At 51.0% G+C, this 23,785-nt stretch overlaps 1 protein-coding gene and 1 long non-coding RNA gene across 4 annotated transcripts in view; one reads left to right on the top strand and one right to left on the bottom strand.

The window, feature by feature from the left end:
* The window catches only part of HIP1 (huntingtin interacting protein 1), a 133,846-nt gene that overhangs the window by 46,666 nt on the left and 63,395 nt on the right, over positions 1-23,785 (top strand). Inside the window, exon 1 of one of the 3 annotated variants that reach the window (XM_069571095.1) lies at positions 5,431-5,612. The exons of the other annotated variants lie outside the window; for them this stretch is intronic. Coding sequence (XP_069427196.1) covers positions 5,595-5,612 — 18 coding nt within the window. The 5' untranslated portion in view covers positions 5,431-5,594. Of the gene's footprint in view, positions 1-5,430; positions 5,613-23,785 lie in introns of those variants that run through there. 3 annotated transcript variants of the gene reach the window in all.
* LOC138429490 (uncharacterized) lies at positions 3,471-5,648 on the bottom strand. The gene is made up of 3 exons (XR_011252817.1): positions 5,434-5,648; positions 4,391-4,461; positions 3,471-3,602 (listed from the first exon to the last, which is right to left on the bottom strand). It is a non-coding gene; the product is annotated as an uncharacterized lncRNA (long non-coding RNA).

Raw genomic sequence — 23,785 nt, 5'->3', positions numbered from 1 at the left:
TCCCCTCCATATACACACTGCTGCTGCTGCTGTTGCTGCTAAGTCGCTTCAGTTATGTCCGACTCTGTGCGACCCCAGAGACGGCAGCCCACCAGGCTCCGCCGTCCCTGGGATTCTCCAGGCAAGAACACTGGAGTGGGTTGCCATTTCTTTCTCCAATGCATGAAAGTGAAAAGTGAAAGTGAAGTTGCTCAGTCGTGTCTGACTCTTAGCGACCCCATGGACTGCAGCCTACCAGGCTCCTCTGTCCATGGGATTTTCCAGGCAAGAGTACTGGAGTGGACTGCCATTGCCTTCTCTCTTAAACCTCGTTACTTGGAATTAATGAACTCTCAGTGCTCTAGAAGACACAGCCCTGAGCTGCTCAGTGGACTCTTCAATGTGGTATTTGTAGGGCTAGGCTGCAGAATCACAGTTCTCCAGTAGGTGTCACCCTCCACCAGGACACATTCTCTGCATCGTCCCTCCTGACCTCCTGCATCCATTCAGCACTTTGTTCAGTCCCTAAGTCATGTCCAACATTTTGCAGCCCCATGGATTGCAGCACGCCAGGCTCCTCTGTCCCCCACCACTTCTTGGAGCTTGCTCAAATTCATGTCCATGGAGTCGGTGATGCCATCCAACCATCTCATCCTCTGTCATCCCCTTCTCCTCCTGCCTTCAATCTTTCCCAGCGATCAGGGTCTTTTCAAATGAGTCAGTTCTTTGCATCAGGTGGCCAAAGTATTGAAGCTTCAGCCTCAGCATCAGTCCTTCCAGTGAATATTCCGGGTTGACTTCCTTTAGGATTGACTGGTTTGATCTCTTTGCAGTCCAAGGGATTCTCAAGAGTCTTCTCTAGCACCACAATTCGAAAGCATCAGTTTTTTGGAGCTCAGCCCTTTTTATGGTCCAGCTCTCACATCTGTACATCACTACTGGAAAAATCATATCTTTGACTATATAGTTGGCAAAGTGATGTCTCTGCTTTTTAATACACTGTCTAGGTTTGTCATAGCTTTTCTTTCAAGGAACAAATGTCTTTTAATTTTGTGGCTGCAGCCATGATCTTAGTTTAAGTTAAGGGTGGAACAGTGTTGTGGGTGTGGAATTTAGGTGGAAGAGAGCCTGGAGGCAGGGAAGTAAGTATGGGGTGGGTTGCTCAGTGAGGCTCAGCCTCTGCCTGAGGGAACTCAAGTGAGCAGAGAGAGCCGAGGGCAAGAACCATCCCCATCCAAGGTTGATGCAGGCTGTACCCAGAGGCTGTCCTTTGCTGGAAGGGACACTGAGTGACTGGCTGCAGCTCAGTGGGTCAGGGATGCCTTTGTAGAGAAGGTGATATTTGAGATGGGTCAGAAAAGGTAAGAAAGAGCCTTCCATGCTGAGAAGGTGGGAAGGGCATTCCAGGAGTATCCCAAGATGCACTGGAACCTCATTGATGGGGGTGGACAGGAGAGGATGGGAGAAGGTGGCTAGAATGGAGGGCGATGAGGCCAGATGAGTAAGGACCTTGAAGGCTGGGTGAACTGTAGAAAGGTTTTTTCTTTCGCTTTTTATTCCATTTGGGGTTGGCCAGTAAGGAGTCACAATTAAAGGTGTAGAAGATGAACTGGACAGGTAGAGACTGGAGGCGGGGAGGCCAGTGATTTAGTCTTATCCAGTGCAGGAGCAATTGGTATTGGGATAGAAGACATAGACTGGAAATTATTTGCAAGAAAGAATCACATAGACATGGGAATTGATTAGATGGGGTGAGAGTGGGAGTAGTCAATGGAGGGATTAAGGCCAGCCTTCACATTTCTAGCTTGATGAACTAAGTGGAGGTGGAACAGGAGCAGATGGTGAAAACAGAGGTAAAAGAAAATATTATCTTTGGATTCCTTGAGTTTGTGAGTCTGAAGCCCCCAGGTGTTGATGTCCGGTAAAAGTCGCTCAGTCGTGTCTGACTCTTTGCGAACCCGTGGACTCTATAGTCCATGGAGTTCTCCAGGTTACAATACTAGAGAGGGTAGCCTTTCCCTTCTCCAGGGGATCTTCCCAAGCCAAGGATCGAACCCAGGTCTTCCGCACTGCAGGCAGATTCTTTCCCAGCTGAGCCACAAGGGAAGCCCAAGAATACTGGAGTGTGTAGCCTATCCCTTCTCCAGCGAATCTTCCTGACCCAGGAATCGGACTGGGGTCTCCTGCATTGCAGGTGGATTCTTTACCAGCTGAGCTATCAGGGACGTCCAGTAGATAGTGGAATACAGTGACCTGGAGCTGATGATGAAAGAACATGGTAGGGGCTTCCCTGGTGGCTCAGTGGTAAAGAATCCACGTTGCAGTGCAAGCCTCCTGCCCCTAATGCAGCAGGAGAGGAACAGCCGCTACTCCTGGCTCCTGCTGGTCTTAAGAGCAGCTCCCTGGCAAAGAAGTCCAGCAAAGAGGGCAGCCCTGAGGCCGGCGCTGTCTGGAGCCTTGACACTGTCCCTCATTACCTTTGCCCAGTGTGTTAGTTTCTTAGTTGTATGTTAGTGTATTAGTTTCCTGTGTCCAGTGAAACCAATGATCATTAACTTGGTAGCTCAAACGACAGAAATGGATTCTCTTGTAGTTCTGGAGGCTGGAAGTCCAAAATCTACTGAGACAAAATCAGGGTGTCAAGGGGGCCCCTTCTTCCCACAGACTCTATGAGAGAGTCTGCTCCTTGCCTGTTGGAGCTTCTGGTGGCTGACAGCATCTCTTAGCTTGTGGCCGCATCTCTCTAATCTCTGCCTCTTCTGTGGGTCAAATCTCCTTCTTGCAAGGATGCACAAGCCCCCATCAGAGGTCTGCCCAGATAATCCAGGTCCTCTTCCCACCTGGGAATCCTTGGCTTAATCCTATGTGCCACTTGGGTAGTATCTACAGGTTCCAGGGATTGGGGCCTGATATCTTTGGTCGTGTTGGGGCTGGGGGTGGGGGTGATGATTCAGCTTACTCCAGGCAAGGTTTGGGAAAGTTCTTTCATTGAACCCTTACCACCTGTATGTGAAACAGGTGCCACTATTCCCATTTTAGCAATGAGAAAATGAGCTTTGCCAGCTAAGAGGTCATGATCTATTGGGCTATCTTGATCAACCCCAGCTAAGGGTTCATAATATATTCCTTTAAGATATTTATTTATTTAGGCTGCACTGGGTCTTAGTTGCAGCCCTCAGGATCTTTAGTTGTGGCATGTGGGATTTTGTTCCCTGACCAGGGATCAAACCTGGGCTCCCTGCATTGGAAGCACAGAGTCTTAACCTCTGGACCACCAGAGGCCGAAAAATATATAATATTTTTTAAACATGAAATAGATCTCTTTTTTTTTCTATGCTAAAAAGGCCGTTGTGCATTTAATCAGGTGGCAGATAATCCAAAACTCATTTCTGTGTCAGGTGGCTCCTGCTGGCTCACCTGGCCCTGATCTCCCTTGGGTGTCCATGTTGGAGGATGAGGAAGTGGTGGCATGCTTCCCTCCTGCCTCGTACCTCGTTGGGGTTCACCCTTGTGGACACGCATCAGTAGCAGGGTCCATGGAGCCCAGAATGCCAGCACCGACAGAGGAGCCTTCCTGTCTTCCCTGGCTGGGGCACAGTGCGGAAGAGGCTTGCCAAGAGGAGCTGTAGGGTAAGGTGGGACAGTCAGTGTGCAGTCCACACTGGGGGGGTTAGACAGAGGGACCTGAGCCCAGAGAGCCCTTTCCTGCAGCTGAGGGCCCGTGGACTGGGCTCCGGAGCTGGGAAATAAAAATAACCACTGCGACAAAAGCCCCTGACCCTCCTGTTCTTCTGCTTTTCTATCTTATCTGTATCATCCTTTATTTCACAGGCTTCTCACATCCCCCGAGAAGGCAGGCAGAGAAACACTGGCTATGTTATAGATGGAGAACTCAGTTTTGAAAAGGAAGGGGCTGTCCTACTCAGCCCAGCAGGCCCTGGGGCCAAGAGTGGGGACTTACTAGCGCTCCTCCTCAGCCTCTTGGTGTGGGTCAGAGGGTCAGGAGGGTTGCAGATGCATGTGATCACCTATTCAGTAGAAAGGATTTTAGAAGCTGGACGCTCGGGGGTGGCCTGAAAGCTCTTTGGGGCTCAGGCTGCACTGTCCTTGGGCTTCCCAGGTGGCGCTAGTGGTAAAAACCTCCTGCCAATGCGGGAGACTTAAGAGATGAGGGTTCAGTCCCCGAGTTGGGCAGGTACCCTGGAGGAAGGCATGACAACCCATTCCAGTAATTTTTGCCAGGAGAATCCCATGGACAGAGGAGCCTGCAGGAATCGCAAAGAGTGGGACATGACTGAATCGACTTAGCTCCATGCACACTGTCGTTGGTGAGGTTTCTTCTGCCCTCATTTCCTGCCAAGTGTGTGACCTGGGGCAAGTCACCTCCCTCTCTGGGCCTCAGATTCCTTACCCTGTAAAGCAGGCTTGGCCTCGGTGGGCTCCGGTTTCTGCTGACTCGGTTAGTAGGAAGCTTTCTTCTTCCTGCTCAACCAAGGATGCCAGTGAGGAGCCTGTGTTGAAACCAGAGGCGTTGGGCCTCTAGCCTTTTTCTGGAGACCTGTCTCCCCAGAGAGCATTTGCCAAAGAGCCTTTTCCACCCCCAGCCGCATCTCCTTGCAGAGGGGCGTCTGTCTCCCATTTCTCGTAGGCAGACAAGATATTGAGTAAGGGAGGGGGGCTCTGCGCTCAGGGTAGGCTTCATTTAGAATGTCTCGCACTGCAGGCAGGGTTGGAGGGGGACCTTGGAGCCTTCCGGGGATACCTGTACCACTTCCTTCTATTCGTCCATCTGTTTGCGGACCCCAGACTCAGCTGGGCCTACCCCCCCCCCCCAAAGCCCCCCTTCCCGGGGGGGGGGGGGATGAGCCGCACGCGGGAGGCTAACCACTAGGTCTGAATTCTGCCTTTGTCCAGTGAAGCCAAGTTGGGAGGGGCCGAGCGGACCCCCTGCCCCCACTGGAATGTCGGCTCGGTGCGCGGGGTGGGGTGGGGGCAGTCCTCGCCCCCCCTTTTCAGCCGCCTCCGCCGCTCACTTCCTGAGTCCCCCTAATCCCACCACCCCAGCGCGCACACGCGCGCATACACTTCCCGGAGGCCCGGCGGCCTCGCTGCGGGCTCAGCGATCCCGGCCCCAGGCCTGGGGGAAGCGGAGAAGCGCCCTTTTGTTATTCAAATCACACCCTCGCCGCGCGCCCTGGCCGCAGGCTCTCCAGCCAGGGGAATCCATCCCCCGATCCCACCCGCCCCGGAGCCCCCGCACCGCCACGGCCACCGTCGCGGAGGCCCGGGCGCCCGCAGCCGAATCCGGGATTCCCCGGTCCCCGGGGCTCCGCCGCGCCGCGCCTCCCCCGCCCCCGGAGCGCGCTGCGGCTCGGCCCCCCGCCCCCGCCCCCTCCCGCCTCCCCTCCCCCTCCCCCTCCCCTCCCCCTCCCCCTCCCCTTCCTTTCTCCGGACCAGTCTCGGTCCTGCCGCCGCCGCCACCGCCTTCCCCGGTCCGCGGGGGCCCGCCGGCCGCCCTCCCCGCAGCATGGCACCATCCGGGCTCAATTAGCCGGGAGCAGCGTTCGGGGCCCGCGGGATCTCCAGGGGCGGGGGGCGCCCCTGCAGCCTCCGTCATGGATGTGAACAAGATGGTAAGTCAAGAGCCGGGGCCACTGCCCTGGAGCCTCGGCGTCCCCGTCCCTCCCCCTCCTTCCCCCGCTCCCTCCCAGTCGGTTGGATCCATTGAAAGTTTCTGTATTGTTGATCCTGCTGTTGGCCCCAACTCCAGGCGTGCCGGAGGAGGGAGCGGGGCCAGGACTGGAGGCGGCTGGCGGACACGGCTGGGCTCCCCGGTTTCCCGCCGCGCTGCCGCCAGGGCTGCCCCGGAGAGCTCGCTTAAGACTCCGGGGAGAGACGGCCGTGGAGCTCGCCTCCCACACGGGGGAACCAGCCTGGTGGCGGGAGGGCCGGGCTGCAGGAAGGGGGTTCTTCCGAGCTCCTCCAGAGCCCCCTGCTTCACGACGATTTCAGATTTAGGGGGAGATTTTTGGACTGAGCCAATGAGCAGGGGGGCACAGGTGGGTGGCCTGGGAGGGCAGAAGCCAGGGCTTTAACCATCCTAGAGGGTGATGGGGCAGGGGTAGAATCCTTGGCTTAGAATCCTTGGGGGGGAGGGTGTTCTGGACTAGAGGCTTGCTTGTAGACCCCCCAGCTGCCTTGGCCTGGGGGGCAGCAGACAATCCCCGGCCTCTCAAGCATGTGATTCCCTGGTGAAACTGATTCCTCTCCCACGGCTTCCCGCCCCGCTACTCCTCCGGGGGCACCAAAGGAGCTGAATACCTTGTTCATTGACTGATTGAGGAGCATACCTGGGGCTGGAGGGTGGGGGGCGGCTGGATGTGATTTGGGGAACTCTGAAGGGAGGAGTTCCCCTGGGGCCTTGGAGAGCTGGGGCAGGTTTGCCTAGGGGTCCTTATGGGCTCCTACTCTGAATCTCAAGTGTTCTTCAGATCACTGACCCTGGCTTTAGACCCACACCCCTGCCTCATAGCCTTTGAGGGCTGGTGTGTCAGGCTGGAGAGGTATCCCCTGATATCCTGTGCTTCGTGGGGGCCCCAGGGCTTCAGAAAAGGACCTGGGTTGGGGTGTGTCTGGGGAGACGGGGTTCTGGATCTGCTGGTACCTTAGGGAAGAGAAGGTACTGTAATTTCAGTTCATCTTGTATAGAATTAGGCTAGCTATTTTTCCAGAGTGCTCTTTTAAAGTAACCATCACTTTGCAGAAGGCAGGTGAGTTCCTGGCCCTGCTAGGCCTTTGGCATTCAGTCTTAGATAGGGCACTGTGAGCGAGGAGGAGATGATGGGTGAGAGTCATTCCTTCCCACGGCAGGAGACCACGCTTAAACTGAGTGCTGCCCTGGGGCCCCGGGTGAGGGGCCTCACTGGCTCCCATCTTCATCTGAGGACACATAACTGCCCATGGTGGGGCAGTGCCAAGAGGCTGGACCACCATTCCCTATGTGCGTACCATAAAAGCTTATTTTCTTTGGCTAACTATTAGCTATACCTTTCCGAGAGTCTTCTGTGCACCTGCAGGGGTGGGAAGGTAGAAGGCCTTTTCCTTGGGGTGTGTTAGCCAGACCAGAGTCACCTGTCTAGGCTGTGGGGGAGGTGGGGGTAGTGAGAAGGACAGGGAACCTAGAGTTCTAGACCAGTGGCTGCCAAACCAGATCACCTGTGAGCTTCCTTCTGTCCCCGAGCTTAGATTCTTTCCAAAGCCTGGTCTGTGAAGACCACCTCACAGGGTTTAAGGACCTCTCTCTCTGGAGATCTGGTCCACTTCAGACACTACCACCTCCCTCCATCTATCCCCTCTTCATTTTATTTATTTCTAAAGATAATTTTATTTTTTTAGTCTATTTTTAGCTGTGCTGAGTCTTCTCTCTGGTCGTGGTGAGTAGGGGCAGGGTGCAGGCTTCTCATTGCAGTGGCTTCTCTTGTTGTGGAGCAGAGGCTCCGGGGCACTTGGGCTTCAGTAACTGTGGCACGTGGGCTCAGTAGTTGCGGACCCTGGGCTCTAGAGCACAGGCTCAGTAGTTGTGGCACACAGGCTTGGTTGCTCCGAGGCAGGTGGGATCTTCCTGGATGACAGAGGGAACCCGTGTCTTCTGCATTGTCAGGTGGATTCTTTACCACTGAGCCACCAGGGAAGCCCCCATCCATCCCTTTTTGAATGCAACAGCATTTATTTAATTCCTGTCTTTCTATAGAAAGTACCATGTGAAGGAGACAGAAACATAATGTATGGCCTCTCTGGCCCTTAGCATCTAGGTGAGGGGTCCAGAGAGATGCAAGCCAACTTAACGGTTGTCAGTGCAGACCTGGATCAAAAGTTCTCAGCTCTGAGTGCTGTGGGCTCTGAGAACGGAGAGGCTACAGAGTCTGGAAGAAAGACCCTGGGCTGGGTCTTCAAGGCTGAATGGTTTCAGCTCTGCTGAGAGTAGTGAGGGGTGTTCCTTACCAGTGGGCAGAGTTGCAGGAAGAAAAATGGGCAGAACCCATTGGATGAGGCTGAGGACAGAGTTCTGAGATGAGAAAACGTTGAGATCGCTGGTTAAGGTCCAAGCAGAAAGGCGTTGAATGCCAGGCAAGGCATTCCAACCTTGGCCTGTAGGCAATCGGTAACCTCTGGAGAATTTTGGGCACAGGAGAAGCACATGTGTTGCCTCTTTCCTCCTTTAGTTTGGGGTCCAAACAAAAGTGATACTATATTCTCATTAATCATTGAGCAGCCAAGCTCCCAGCCCAGAAACAATTGTTCTCGGCTCTTTGTAAAGAGCACAGACCCTGGACTGTGGAGTAAGAAGAACCTTACCCACCCCAGGGAGTTGGCATCTGCTTCCCATTCCTGCTGAAGGCCAGAGTTGCTATTTGTTCTGACTGTGAAAACCCTGCTCTGGTTTAAAGTTCTCATTCTGGGGGTCCTTAGTTCCAGGGTAGACCTCAAACCCAACATTGCAGCCACATCCTTGAATGAGCCTTGGGGTTTCACTTGCTTATCACTGAATGAGAAAAAGCAGATTATAGTTTATCCCTTTTGAGTGTGTTTCTTAACCTTTTAGCCTCGTGTGTAAAATGATCCTTGAGCGTCCTCATCAAAGTTGGAAATAATTCTTTAAGGCACAGGACCTAGCATAGTAAGTCCTCCATGTGTAGTGGCTGCTATGAGTCATGTCCGACTCTTTGTGACCCCATGGACTGCAGCACATCAGGCTTCTCTGTCCGTGGGATTCTCCAGGCAAGAATATTGGAGTGGGTTGCCATTTCCTTCTCCAGGGGATCTTCCCGACCAAGGGATCAAATCCAGATCTCCTTCATTCTAGAAGACTCTGCCAGATTCTTTACTGTTGGAGTTACCCGGGGAAGCCCAGTGAAAGTCCCCGAAGTCTCATCTGATTCCCCCCTCCCCCAGCACAGCCTTTATTTTCTTGATTGACCCAAAAAGCTGAACTTGGGCTGTATTGCAGTTGACTTGCTTTGGGGAACCTCTTCTCCCAGGTCTGGTTATCTTTCTGAATGACGGTAAAAATGATTGAGGACAGTGGATTCACCAGCTGCCGTGACCTGATGAATTTTTGATGACATCAGCTATCTGGCCAAGGGAGAACTGGTTTAACCCGGCAGTTTAACCCAGAGTTGATAATGAGGTCTGTGCCTTTACTGAACACAGAGCAGGAATGCACGGTGCTGTAATTGCCAGAGCAGAGGCAACACTTCTCAATTCTTTTTTTTTTTAAATATCTATTTATTTTTAATTGATTGATGATTGGTTTATAATATTGGTTTGATTTCTGTCATACATCAACATGAGTTAATCATAGGTGTACATATGTCCCTTCCCTCTTGAACTTCCCTCCCACCTCCTGCCCATTCCCACCCCTCTAGGTTATGACAGAGCCCCAGTTTGAGTTCCCTGAGTCATGCAGCAAATTCCCATCGGCTGTTCACATATGTTAGTGTATAATTCATCCATGCTGCGCTCTCCATTCATCTCATCCTCCTCCCCTTCTCCGCTGCTCTTGTCCATAAGTCTGTTCCCTAAGTTTGTGTCTGCTCTTCAAACAGATTCGTCAGTACCATCCTTCTAGATTCCATATACACGCATTAATATATGATCTTGTTTTTCTCTTTCTGACTTACTTCACTCTGTATAACAGGCTCTAGGTTCATCCACCTCATTAGAACTGACTCAGATGCGTTCCTTTTTGTGGCTGAGTAGTATCGATTCTTTTTCTTAAACAAGTTTTATGTGTTTATTTAGCCATGTCAGATCTTAGCTGCAGCATGCAAGACCTTTGCTGCATCCTGCAGGCTCAGCAGTTGTGGCACGCCAGCTTAATTGCTCCGTGGCACGCGTCATCTTAGTTCCCCTGTATGGCAAGGCCCGTTCTTAACCACTGGACCACCAGGGAAGTCCCGAGTTCCTAACAAAAGGTGGTATAGTTTAGATAACAATTTATATTTGCATTATAGTGTTGTTCAGTTTACAGAGCATTTCCACCCATGTTCCTGCTCACCACAACTCCAGGAGAAACTCAGGGCAGAAAGAATTAATCACGCTTTACAGATGAGAAAACTGACGTTCAGGAAAGGGAAATCTTGGAACCAGCTCTGGTACCCCCAGTTTTCCACATCACCAAAATGGTGACAAAGTCGATAAAGGGTAAGGAAAAAGATTTAGGGACCGGATTCTAGAACCGACAGAAGCTCATCTAAAATGATGAGCTGGAGGTGGTGGCTTTTGGCCTCTCCTCTCCCAGGGGAGAAGATCCGGGAAGAAGGGATTAGCGCTTATGTGGACTGTGTGCCTATATGTATATATACACATATATATATCCTGGGGAAGGAAATGGCAACCCACTCTTGCCTGGAGAATCCCATGGACAGAGTAGCTTGGTGGGCTCAGTCCATAGTGTTGCAAAGAGTCGGACCCGACTGAAGTGACGTAGCATGCATATGTACATATCATTTTGTTTATTTATTTTTGTCTGGGGCCATCCTGGGTCTTCATCGCTTGGGCTTTTCTCTAATTGTGGCCACAGGGGTTACTCTCCAGTTGCCGTGCACAAGCTGCTTGTTTCGGCAGCTTCTCTTGTTGCAGAGCACAGACCTTAGGGCACACAGGCTTCAGTGTCTGTGGCTCTTGGGCTCTGGAGCACAGGCTCAGTAGTTGTGGCCCATGGGCTTAGTTGCACCAGGGCATGTGGGATCCTCCTGCATCAGGAATCAAACCCATGTCTCCTGCATTGGCAAATGGATTCTTTACCTCTGAGCCACCAGGGAAGCCTGTACTGCTGTTTCTAAAGCTTGGGGTGTCTTTATGCATCTCGGCTGCCTGCTTCAGATGTTAGATTTCTGATCCCTGGGACGCTCCAGCTTAGGGTCTTCCCAGGTAGCTCAGCAGTAAATATTCACCTACAATGCAGAAGACATGGGTTCGATCTCTGGGTTGGGAAGATTACCCCAGAGAAGGAAGTGGCAACCCACTCCAGTATTCTTGCCTGGGAAATTGCACGGACAGGGGAAGCTGGCAGGCTACATACAGTCCAAGGAGTCACAAAGGGTCGGACGCAACTTAGCAACTAAACAACAACAGCAACAACCCTCCCGCTTATACAACAGGAAGATGGGAAGAGGTCAGGAAAAAAGTGGAGAAAAACATCTAGGTGTCCTGAGTGAACAATGTTGATGGCAGGGCAGGAAGTAGCTTCAGGCCAAGCTGCTGTCTGCTGAGATTCGTGTGGACTTGCTGGATGGAGGAGAGGCATGGAGAAGAGCTGAGCCAGAGAGATCTCAGTGTAGAAAGATGCCCAGGACTCCACCCACAGCTCACATCAGCTAATAGCTGCGTGGAAAGGAAAGCTTAGTGTCTGAGCTGAATAATCAGTCAAAGCTGGACATGGATGACTGGCTTGGTGAAACCAGAGGAGCGTGTTCAGTTCTGGGTCACAAAATAGCGGTTTAGTGGGTTGCAGCCAAGCTTTTGAAAGAGTGAAACAGACCAGAAAACATCCAAGTGTCTTCCAGGTTCATGCAATCGGTTGGGTTGTCCACACACACACACACACACACAGACACACACACACAGACACACACACAGACACACACACACACACTGACCTGCCTTGTAAGAGGTGCTTTTTACTGTGGTTAGTGTCAGAAAAGGTTTGAGGCGTCTGACCTAGAGACTATTCAGAGGGCAGTGAGGAGGATGTCAGCCTTGTGAAATGAGTAGTCCAGCCAGTGAAAGAGAAGGCTGATGGACAACTGAGGGCTGTTGGGAGGAAGAGGTAGTTTACCTTCTCTAGGGGTCTCTGGGAGGCGGGGTTTTGGCTGGCCAGGACTGCCTCACAGCAGAGCGCCCATCCTGTGGCAGAATCCACTTCCAGATGCGAGAGCGCACCTCGGAGCCGCTGGAGGAGCATGGCCCCCAAGTCCTTGCCAGCCTGCAGACTGGTTCAGGCTTTGGGAACAGTGCTCGGAGACCTGTGATTCCACATCTAAGGTGTGACGGGCTGCAAGCAAAAGGCAGACTCCTTTTCACGCTGGGGAGCAGTTTCGGAGGAGTGAGCTTTAGGTACCACCAAGCACAGTTTCTCAAACTGAGCTGAACATCATGGACCAGACACTTTCTCAGGACAGCCTGTGGAATAAGATCAGGGGTCAGAGCCGACATTGGCCTCAGCCAAGTGGCAGCGGGGAAGGACATCTGTTATTTGCCTCTTTTAAAAATGCTTAGGGGGGAAAAAAGAGTTTTTGATTTACCATCTGATGTGTGTGTATGCAAAGTTGCTTCAATCGTGTCCGACTCTTTGAGACCCCATGGACTGTAGTCCGCCAGGCTCCTCTGTCCATGGGATTCTCTAGGCAAGGATGCTGGAGTGGGTTGCCATGCCCTCCTCCAGGGGATCTTCCTGACCCAGGGATCGAACCTGCGATTCTTACGTCTCCTGCACTGGGAGGCAGGTTCTTTAGCACTAGCGCCGCCTGGGAAGCCATTTCCATCTGCCTGCTGTTTCTTATTGTCACCAAACACAAAGATTTCATCCTGCCCAGATGAGGTTCCCATTTAAATCAGACACATGTGGGATTCTCACCTTATGCGCAGGCCCCTGGGGGTGGGTGTTAACATGCCTGGGACCCAGAGCTGAGGATGGCCGAGTTGTCTGTTGAAAGATTTGGAATCAAGGAGGGGAGGCAGATTTCCTTGAAATGCTTTAAGTGGGAGGACACCTAGACATTTGTGGTTGGTAGAATACTCTTGGGTTTTCCTTGTGGCTCAGTTGGTAAAGAATCCACCTGCAGTGAGGGAGACCTGGGTTGATCCCCGGGTCAGGAAGGTCCCCTGGAGAAGGGATAGGCCTCCCACTCCAGTATTCTTGGGCTTCCCTTGTGGCTCAGCTGCTAAAGAATCCACCCGCAATGTGGGAGGCCTGGGTTCGATTCCTAGGTTGGAAAGATCCTCTAGAGAAGGGAGAGAATACCCACTCCACTATTCTGGCCTGGAGAATTCCATGGACTGTATAGTCCATGGGGTTGCCAAGAGGTGGACACAACTGAGTGAATTTTTCATCATTTCATCATTATCAGAACACTTTTACCTGGATTATTTTCTCCCTTGAAATAGCCTTGAGGAGTTTTCCTGGTGGTCCAGTGGCTAAGACTCCACGCTCCCAATATGGAGGGCCTGGGTTTGATCCCTGGTCCGGGAACTAGATCCCACAGGCCGTAACTAAGACCTTGCATAGCCAGATGAATAAATAAATATTATGTTTACCTGTGGCCAATTCATGTTGATGTGTGACCAAAAAAATCACAATATTACGTAATTATCCTCTAATTTAAAAAATCAACTTAAATAATTAAAAATTAAAATAAAAAAATAGTCTTGAGAAAGAGACAGGATTTAGTGTCCTCAGTGGGCTTTAAAGTCACTCTGCCGATCAGGGACTGAATTCAGATGCACCTGCAGGATTTTTTTTTTTTTAATACTTATTTATTTGACTGTGATGGATCCTAGTTGTGCGCACAGGCTTAGTTGCTCTGCAACATGGAGAATCTTAGTTGGGATCTTAGTTCCCTGTCCAGGAATCGAACCTATGTCCCCGCATTACAAGGCAGATCCTTAATCACAGGATCACCAGGGAAGTCCCCACATGCAGGTTTTAAGACAGCCCAGCTCACAGATGACCAGCCCTCCCTGCCGACCATTCCCACCCCCTACCCCTCACCCATACACAGCTGGGTGCTTTTCTTGAAGAGCTCTTTCCACTCCACCTGTGTCTCCCTTCTTACCCAAGAGGTCCCAGTCCAAAGCCAGACAGGCACGTGGTCTGGCAGCTGCCCCTGGACCGAAGAATCTGGGAAGCCAGACAAAATTCATATTTCCCGGATCCCCAGAGAAATTAAGCCATTTAAGAAGAAGGAAAAAACAAAACAAAACAAAACCCCTGTGTCCTCTAGATTCCCTGGTTTCTAGTGAGTCTTTGATGTGGAGGTGATTGCTGTGAGCAGGTAAGATGGTGATCACAGAGGGGGAGGCCTGTTTGTAAGTAGGAGTGGGAGCCAGCCCCTCCCCTGCACACAGAGGTGACCTTGGTGTCCTGAGACCACCGTAGACGCTGACCCGAGGCTTTGGAATCACAAAGGCCGGAGGCTGAATCCTGATGCCACTGTAGTACCATGGACAGGTTAGTTGACCTTGCTGAACATCAGCTAACTCTCGAAGATCAATTGGTGTCTGCCGACTCTTGAGGGGTTAAGATGACATGTTTACAGTTCTTGGCACCTGAGAAGTGTGCATCTGGTTGCTCAGTTGTGCTGACTCTTTGCGACCCTGTGGACTATGGCCTGCCAGACCTCTCAGTCCATGGTATTCTCGAGGCAAGAATGTTGGAGTGGGTTGCCATGCCCTCCTCCAGGGGATCCTCCCCACCCAGGGATCAAACCTGCGTCTCTTGAGTCTCTGGCATTGGCAGGATTCTTTTTTTTTTTTTTTGGAAGGAGGATTCTTTACCACTGTGCCACCAGTCCATAATTATTAATATTGTTGCTCATTCATTCAGGCAATAAATAAAATCTTGAAACTTTAGGTGAAGGCGTAGAATAGTCTTTCTTTCAGGATGACCTTTGCTGAGTGAGCTCAGTCTAGTGGGGCAATAAGTAATTACAGTACTTGCGATAAAATGCACAGGGTCCAGTTGTGGGATTTGCTAGCATGGGAGAGAGTGGTACTCTGCCTGGCACTAGAGGAGGGGGGCTCACTGAGAAAACTGGAGGAGGGGAAGGACCTCGCCCAGAGGGTTAGGAAGGTCAGGGCATTCTAGGCAGAGAAAGCCACGCACGCAAAAGCACAATGTTGGGGCTTCCCTGGCGGTGCAGTAGTTAAGCCTTCGCCTTCCAGTGCAGGGGGTGCAAATTCGATCCCTGATCAGGGAGTTAAGGTCCCACATGCCTTTCAACTAAAAAAAAAAAAAAAAGGCATTAACTAAGACCCAGTGCAGCCAAAGAAAACAAAACCCCCAGCAAGGTCACAAGAGCCTGGGATTGGTTCAGGAACCACCTGCCCCTTTATGCCAGATTAGGGGTGATCCCTGTTTCTGTGGGGCTAGCGAAGTTCCCAGGACATGGGGTCCAAAGCTTTATACCTTGATGCTCCCTGAAAGAGTTGATGTTTAAGCTGTGCTTAAAGTCCAGGGAGCAGCAATGTCATTGATGAAAAGACTTGACGCCGGGTAGATGCTGACTGAATGGGCGATTCAGTGAGGAGACATTCCAGTTGGGAGCGTGGTGCTGCGTGCTGGCTAAAGGATGTTGAGTGGATCTGTCAGGAGCAGGGCCAGAGGAGTTGGGGAGGAGAGATAACTGAGGGCAGGGCGTGAGGGTCCAAGTTAAAAATAATCCACAGGTGTCTCGTAAGTGAGGCGGTCTCCACTGAACAGTCAGACTGGAATGTGCTCTACTGGCCAACGGGCTCACACCCCTTGTGGCCCCAGTGCCTGGAGATGGTCCTTACTAGTGCCAGGATGAGCGTGGGACCTGCATACCATGGGTAGGTGGAAGTTATTTTGAAATGAGCATTTCATTAACTTTCTATCATGACCTCTCTTTGGAGCACTGGTTCCGCCTCATTTTCTGGGACCTGAAATAGCTTTTATTTTGCTGGATTTCTCCCAGGCTGGATTCTTTGGAAAATAGTCTTACCAAATCCATGCCTGCTTGGCCCCGCCAGCTCAAAGATGTGTGTCAGCAGTTTTAGTGCCGGACAGCGATTTTCCTGGTGCCGTCACCCAGGGTCCTGGTGGTCATCCCTTTTGTCCTGTACATATGTCAGCCTTGTCCCCTGAGTCAGCAGACTCTGGCTCTGTCTCCTACAACTTTCTGCCCATGCTTTGACTTCTCAGCTCTCGAGGGGAAGTGGCCGTGAGTGCCCTGGCCTCGGGTGCGGTAGTTGAGGAGGAGGGCTAGGCTCCTGAACTTTGGGTACATTTTGTTTATTTTTAAAAATTATTTACTTACTTATGGCTGTGCCGGGTCTTCGTTGCTGCTCAGGCTTTCTCTCGTTGCAGTGCAGAGGTTTCTCATTGCAGTGGCTTCTCTTGCTGTGGAACACAGGCTCCAGGGCACTGGGGCCTCAGTAGTTGTGGTTCCTGGGCTGAGAGCACAGGCTCAGTAGTCGTGATGCACGAGCTTAGTTGCTCTGAGGCATATGGGATCTTCCCGGCTCAGAGATCGAACCCATATCTCCTGCGTTGGCAGGTGGATTCTTTACCGCTGAGCCACCAGGGAAGCCCACATTTTATTTTTATTATTATTATTTTGGCTGCGCTGGGTCTCCCCGCGCTGCGCAGGCTTCTCTATTTGCAGCGCTCTGGCTTAGTTGCCCCGGGATCTTAGTTCCTCCACCAGAGCTGGAACGCCAGTCCCCTGCATTGGAAGGCAGATTCTTAACCACTGAACCACCAGGGAAGACCCCACTTTTGGTACAGTTTAATCTCACGTAGCTGTAGTGAGGAAACAGGTCATGCACAAGGAAACATTTAACTTGTGCCAGTCTTCAGAAAATGTGAAGAAGTATAAGGAAAAAAAAAAAAAGGCAAAGATCAGGCATATATATTCTCACCATCCAAAACCACCGCTAACAATTTGGTATAGATCCTTACAGACTTTCTTCTCTGTAGGCCTGTAGGTATACATACCAACACACATGTACACGTGCAAGACTGAACTGGCTGAAAGGACAGTTTTTAGAAGTAAAAAATGGCCAAATGTTCATTTGACTTGACCAAAAGTAAGCATATCCATGGGCTTCTCTGGTGGCTCGGACGATAAAGAATCCGCCTATGATGCTGGAGCCCTATGTTTGATCTCTGGGTTGGGAAGATCCCCTGGAGAAACGAACAGCTACCCACTCCAGTATTCTGCCCTGGAGAATTCCACGGACAGGGTCCATGGAGTCCAAAAGAGCTGGGCACGACTGAAAGACAGCTCAGCATAGCACAAGCACATGCATGTAGACAGATACACACACACGTTAAAATGGGGCTGTGCTGTAATGCAGTTTGTAAACTTGTAGTTGAGCTTTCACGGTGTCTTTGATCTGGAAACGCACACAGAGTGGTCAAGGTCATGGGTCCCGTGTTCAGATTCTGTATCCATCGCTTGCTCACCTGGACAGCCGACTGGGGCTCCCTGAGCCAGGGTTTTCCCCCATGTGTAGGGGAGTGTGAAGGGCTATCCTAAGGGCAGAGGAGTTAGTGTGTCTGTATGTGGTTTAGACCAGTGTCTGGTGCAGAACAAGCACTTAGCAACCATCAGCGATTCATATTTCCAGATGAGTAGAGCCATGTATCACTTCACTGTAATCATTCCCACACTAATAGACAGTTAGCAGTATCCATTCTCCACAGTTGAGGTGAGATCCTTGTATACACATTGAAGCGTGTCTATCTAGTCACTGCTTTTACACTTTAATAACTCGGCTTTAAGATTGGGGCTTTTAAGGGACTTCCCTGGTGGCTCAGTGGTAAAGAATCCACCTGCCGGTGCAGGAGACATGGGTTCCATCCCTGATCCGGGAAGATCCCACATGCTGTAGAGCAGCTAATCCCGTGCCCCACAGCTACTGAGCCTGTGCTCTAGTGCTCAGGAGTTGCAACTACTGAAGCTCACGCACCCCGGAGCCCATGCTCTGCGACAGGAGAAGCCACTGATGTGTTTCGGGCGGAGTGGTGCTTACAGGGAAGGCTGCTTGGACAGTTCTCTTTTCTGTTGCCCTGTAACTCTGTGAACTGGCCTCTCCGGTCCCAGCCTCCTCTTGGCTTTTTCACACTCTGGCAATACTGCCATTGGGCACTGACCCCCCACTTTTGTGACCGGCACTGGCTGGCCTCTCCCCTGAATGCCCCTTCTCTAGGCAGGCTCAGTGGGTCCAGGGAAGGGCTGCCATGTCTGACTTGTCCAGCCTGGTGGGATGCTTACCCCCAGGCCTCCCTACATCCTGCACCAGCCCACCCCTCTTCCCACTGGCAATGCCACCATCTTTCTCCCCACCTACATCACTGTCTTTGAAGCCAGGACTTCTGACTTACTCCTGAGTTAACTGTGAGTTAGCTGAGAGTTAACTGAGTGCAGCACTTGACAGAGGTGCTCAGTATTTGTTTGATGGGTGAATTTATTGAATGAATACAGTCATGACTGACCAGGTAATGGCAGAACTTAAATAAACCGATGGTTTGGGGAAGGGGTGTTAATCTAGGTTATAAGGGTGGCTTGAAGCAGAGGCTTACGGTGCTGCTGTGAGTCCCTGGATGTGTCTAGCATGGTTGGAGCTGTGCTTTATTTTTATTTATCTATTTTAACTATGCTGTGCAGTTTGCAGAATCTTAGATCTTTACCAGGGATCAAACCCGTGCCCCCTGCAGTGGAGTGCAGAGTTTTAACCACTGGACCACCAGGGAAGTCCAGGAGCTGTGCTTTATTATTATTGCTTTTTAAATATTTATTTCTTTGGCTATGCCAGGTGTTGGCGGCATGTGGGATCTAGTTCCCGGACCAGGGATCAAACCTGGGCCCCTGCGTTGGCAGTCCTAACCACTGGACCACCAGGGCAATCCTTAGGAGCTGTACTTTAGAATGAGAGGTCTGACCATGTCGTGATCATCGGGAGATGGTAGCCCAGAAACCAGCAGGGCATCGGGCCTGGGTGCCTGGTAGCGGGGGGTTCACCGTGCCTGGGCCCTTTGGGCGTCTCCCTCTACACCCTGCACTTCTGAACCACGTGGCTTTTCCCCAGAGGAAGGGCTCTCCTTCACCCCTCGAGAAACAAGAAGTGAACGTTTCTGGCTGCTCTGCTTTCCCAGGAAGTCACATCACAGCCCCAGAGCTGATGACGAAATCCGCCTCCAGAATTAGCAACCACCCGTCTCTCCACTTTAGAAGACCATTTAGCAGATCCACCCCAGCTCGTTGCTACTGCCTGGGTCCGGGGCTGGAAATATCCATCAGGGTTTCCGCCTGCCGGCTGGACAGTCCAGAGCCTCCCGAGAGTACCTGGATCCTGCCTGCTCACGTCCGCTGTCCTCTCTTTGGCTCTGACCTGAGTCCAGTGACGCCTGTGCTTCGGTTGTCTGTTAATAGGCATGTTCCTGGAACCTTGAGCTTGACATTGACCCACGTATTCTCTCAGTGGAGATGAGTCAGAAGGATCTCTCCCCAGGCCTGGAGACACGCAGCTGGGATGGATGGGCCTGTGACGGGACTCCAGATGTTTCGTCCTTATATTTCCTCTGCTTCCCCCAGACGCCCATCCCTGCCGCCTCCCCCTCAAACTGACACATCCACCGCCAGCTTCCTGGTGCCCATTCTCCCAAAGCAGGTCACCCCCCTGTCTTTCTCGCAAGGCCTCAGTGAAGAAGGATCACCAGACTGACCAAGTATATCTGAATATTGATTCCGTTGCTGCTGCTGCTGCTGCTAAGTCACTTCAGTCATGTCCGACTCTGTGCGACCCCAGAGACGGAAGCCCACCAGGCTCGCCCGTCCCTGGGATTCTCCAGGCAAGAACACTGGAGTGGGTTGCCATTTCCTTCTCCAGTGCATGAAAGTGAAAAGTGAAAGTGAAGTCGCTCAGTCGTGTCTGACTCTTAGCGACCCCATGGACTGCAACCTACCAGGCTCCTCCGTCCATGGGATTTTCCAGGCAAGAGTACTGGAGTGGGGTACCATTGATTCCGTTAGGGTCTATCTATCCTGATGACTATCAAACTGATGTATCTAGTAAGAACTCATTAGTAAAGAATGTGCCTGCCAAGCAGGAGATTAGGGTTTGATCCTTGGGTTGGGAAGATCCCTTGCAGGAGGAAATGGCAACCCACTCCAGTACTCTTGCCTGGGAATCCCATGGACAGAGGGAGCCTGGTGGGCTGCAGTCCATGGAGTCGAAAAGAGTCAGACATGACTGAGCGACTTAAGGGTGAGTGAGAACCTCTCTCAGATTCCAGGCTTGCACGTCCCCTGGCTCATTTATAGCTCCTTCTGGATATCCAATGAGCATCCTGTATTTAACATGTCCAAAAAGAAGCACCGATCTTCCCTGCCCCAAACCTGTCCTCCCATGATTCTCTGCATCTTGTTAATGGCAACTTGGGCCATTTCATTACTCTGGCAAACAATTATGGTGCCCTCCTTGACTTCTTGGACTTCCCTGGTGGCTCGGCCGGTAAAGAATCCGCCTGCAAGGTGGGAGACCTGAGTTCAATCCCTGGGTCGGGAAGATCCCCTGGAGAAGGGCATAGCAGTCCATTTCAGTATTCTTGCCTGGGAAATCCCATGGACAGAGGAGCCTGGTGGGCTACAGTCCATGGGGTCGCAAAGAGTTGGACACGATTGAGCAACTAACACTTACACTTTCCTTGACTCCTTCCTTCCTCACACTCCACGTCCAAACATCAGCGCATCCTGTCTGCTTTCAAAACGTATCAAATCCCACCACATCTCAGCTCCTCTACTGTCTTCAGCCGGGTCTGAGCTCCCATCATCTCCGACATGAACTAACGCAGCAGCAGCTTGATCATTGTCCCTGCTTCCAGGCTGGTCCCTGAAGCCTCTTCTTAGCACAGCAGCCAGAGGGATCCTCTAAAGAAGTGAGTCAGATCATGTCACCCTTTTGCTCAAAACTTCCCAGTGGTTCCTGTCTTGCCCAAAACAAAGGCTGGTCCTTAACAATAGCCCCTAGCGATTTGGCCCTTCCCACCTCTGACCTCTCAGCGCCAGCTACACTTGACCTCTTGTAGTTCATTCGCTCAGTCATGTCTGACTCTTTGTGACCCCATGGGCTGCAGCACGCCAGACTTCCCTGTCCTATGCTTGACCTCTAGCTATTTCTTACACCTGCCAGGTAGGCTGTGCCTGGAACTGTTCCCTGAGGTGTCTGCCGGGCTTGCTTCCTCATCATTTTCAAGTGCGTGCCTGTGTCGACTTCTCAGACAGCGTCCCCTGATGACCTTGTGTAAGGTTCTTTCTAACACCAGCCTGGAATGCCCCAGCCCTATTGTTAGCCTTGTCTTGCTTCTGTAGATCACCGTCTCATGTACTGTGTATTTTATTTATTTATTTACTTCCTCTCTCCCACTGTTATATAAGAGTCACAGCATCAGAGACATCATTTTTTTTTGTTCACAACTGTATCCCTAGTTCAGTTTAGTTCAGTTGCTTAGTCATGTCCAACTCTTTGCTACCCCATGGACTGCAGCATGCCAGCATGCCAGGCTTCCCTGTCCATCACTATCTCCCGGAGCTTGCTCAAACTCGTGTCCATCAAGTCAGTGTTGCCATTCAACCATCTCATCCTCTGTACCCCCCTTCTCCTCCTGCCTTCAATCTTTCCCAGCATCAGGATCTTTTCCAGTAAGTCAGTTCTTCGAATCAGGTGGCCAAAGTATTGGAACTTCAGCATCAGTCCTTCCAATGAATATTCAAGACTGATTCCTTTTAGGATTGACTGGTTGGATCTCCTTGCAGTCCAAGGGACTCTCAAGAGTCTTCTCCAACACCACAGTTCAAAAGTATCAATTCTTTGGTGCTCAGCTTTCGTTATGGTCCAACTCTCGCATCCATACATGGCTACTAGAAAAACCGTAGCTTTGACTAGACGGACTTTTGTTGGCAAAGTAATATCTATGCTTTTTAAGATGCCATCTAGGTTGGTCATAGCTTCTCCTCCAAGGAGCAAGCGTCTTTTCGTTTCATGGCTGCAGTCATCATCCCTAGAGTATCGCCCAACACACGAGAGGCTTCAAGGAATATGTGTTGAATAATTGAGTATGAAAAGAATTCAGGGACTTCTCTGGCAGCCCAGTGATTAAGAATTTGCCTTGCAATGCAGCAGGAGCAGGTTTGATCCCTGATCACTCAGACCCCACACACCTCAGGGCAGCTAAGCCCACATGCTGCAGCCACTCGGCCTGCACACTCCAGAGCCTGGTGCCACAACTATGGAGTCTGTGCACTGCAGTGAGGATCCGGAGTGCCCAAGCTAAGACCCGACAAAATAAAGAGATAAATACTCTTGTTTAAAAAAAGGAAGTTCAGAGCAGTTTTCCCTTGAGTTTAGGGAAGATAAGAGATTCCAGGGGCCCTTTAAGAATCAGTGAACCATAATCAGATAAAACAGTAGGTGACAGAGAGCAGGGCTGGGTATCTTTTGGAAGAAGATAGGTGACCATCTCTATTGGGCCAGTTCTATAGTTAGCCAGACTACATGGCAGGAGAACTCTTTTTCTGAGGTTTATGTAACAGGGGTTTTGTATAAATCACACTTCTGTAAAAGGAATCCTATTTTAAATGTACTAGCGGAGAGATTTCTATTTAAAGGCATCTGATGTCAAATTCTTCTGTAAAACGAATAATCTCCTAATTTGTCCTTAGCGTCAATTCACGTTTTCTGGGAAAAAAAGATTATATTTACTTTATGTCAAGGTATGAGTGTCTGAGCTGAGGGAATCTCTTCTTTTTCCATTTTTCCACTGTCTATATTATTTCCTTTTCCTTTGCTCTCATCCTTCCTCCTCTTTGTTCCCGATTTTCCCTTGGCTGAGTTTTTTCTTCTCCCTTAGGCTCTGACATAAAATGTTCTTCTGTAACACGGCTGGGCTTAGAGTATGATGAATGGTGGCCCCTTCTCATACCAGAAGAATCGTGGGTGGAGTAAAGGAATCTCTTAGGTGCATACTGGGATCCAGGGGTCGGCTGCTGGGTGATACTCAGGTACAGCCAGGTTGGAGAGCCTCTGACCAAAAAAAAAAAAAAAAAACATCATGTGCTATTTGTCCTTCTCGCATGCATGCTTACTCTGTGTAGAACGAGGCTGCGGGGAACTTCCCTGGTGGTCCAGTGGCTAAAACTCCCCACATTCCCAATTCAAGGGGCCTTGGTTCAATCCTTGGTCAAGGAACTAGATCCCTGATCAGTTCTGAAGTTCCCACATGCTGTAACTAAGAGCCGGTGGGCCTCCCTGATGGCTCAGCAGGTAAAGAATCTGCCTACAGTGCAAGAGACACAGGTTCAGTCCCTGGGTTGGGAAGATCCCCTGGAGGAGGAGATAGCAACCTACTCCAGTGTTCTTGCCCGAAAAAATCCCATGGACAGAGGAGCCTGGTGGGGTATAGTCCAAAGGATTGGAAAGAATCGGACATGACTGAGCGCGTAAGAATGCAGCCCAGTAAATTTTTTTTTTTTAAAGAGAGAATGAGGCTGGACAGGCATCCCCTTTGGGGCTTTGCAGAAGGTCCCTCCTATGAATTTGGCCGTAGACTGTGAGCAGGGGCTGGCTGATTTGTCTGGGGACTGGGGTTCAGGGCTCAGGAATGTCCCTTCTTGGTCCCCTCTCAGTACGTCATCCACCTGTCACTATCTCAGATGAGAGCAAGCTCCCGGGGCCTCTGCCCGATGGAGTGTAGTCCAGGTGCTCTCAACAGTATCTGCCCACAGGGACCTTGGACGCCACAGGCCCAACACTCAAGTCTATTTCCCCTCAACCTGGAGCAAGTTCTTCTCGAGAAAGAGTGAAAGTGATCGTCACTCAGTCGTGTCTGACTCTTTGCGACCCCATGGACTGTAGCCCGCTAGGCTCCTCTGTGCATGGGAGTCTCCAGGCAAGAATACTGGAGTGGGTTGCCGTAGTGCAACTGTGTGTTATGGAGGTTTGGTGGGAGGTGTGCCCACAACTGAGACCTGTTTCCATGACAAGAGTACTAGTTGATTTGTTT

This window comes from Ovis canadensis, chromosome 24 (genome assembly GCF_042477335.2).
Source record: "Ovis canadensis isolate MfBH-ARS-UI-01 breed Bighorn chromosome 24, ARS-UI_OviCan_v2, whole genome shotgun sequence".
Lineage (NCBI taxonomy): Eukaryota > Metazoa > Chordata > Mammalia > Artiodactyla > Bovidae > Ovis > Ovis canadensis.
This window is presented reverse-complemented; position numbering and strand designations above follow the sequence as displayed.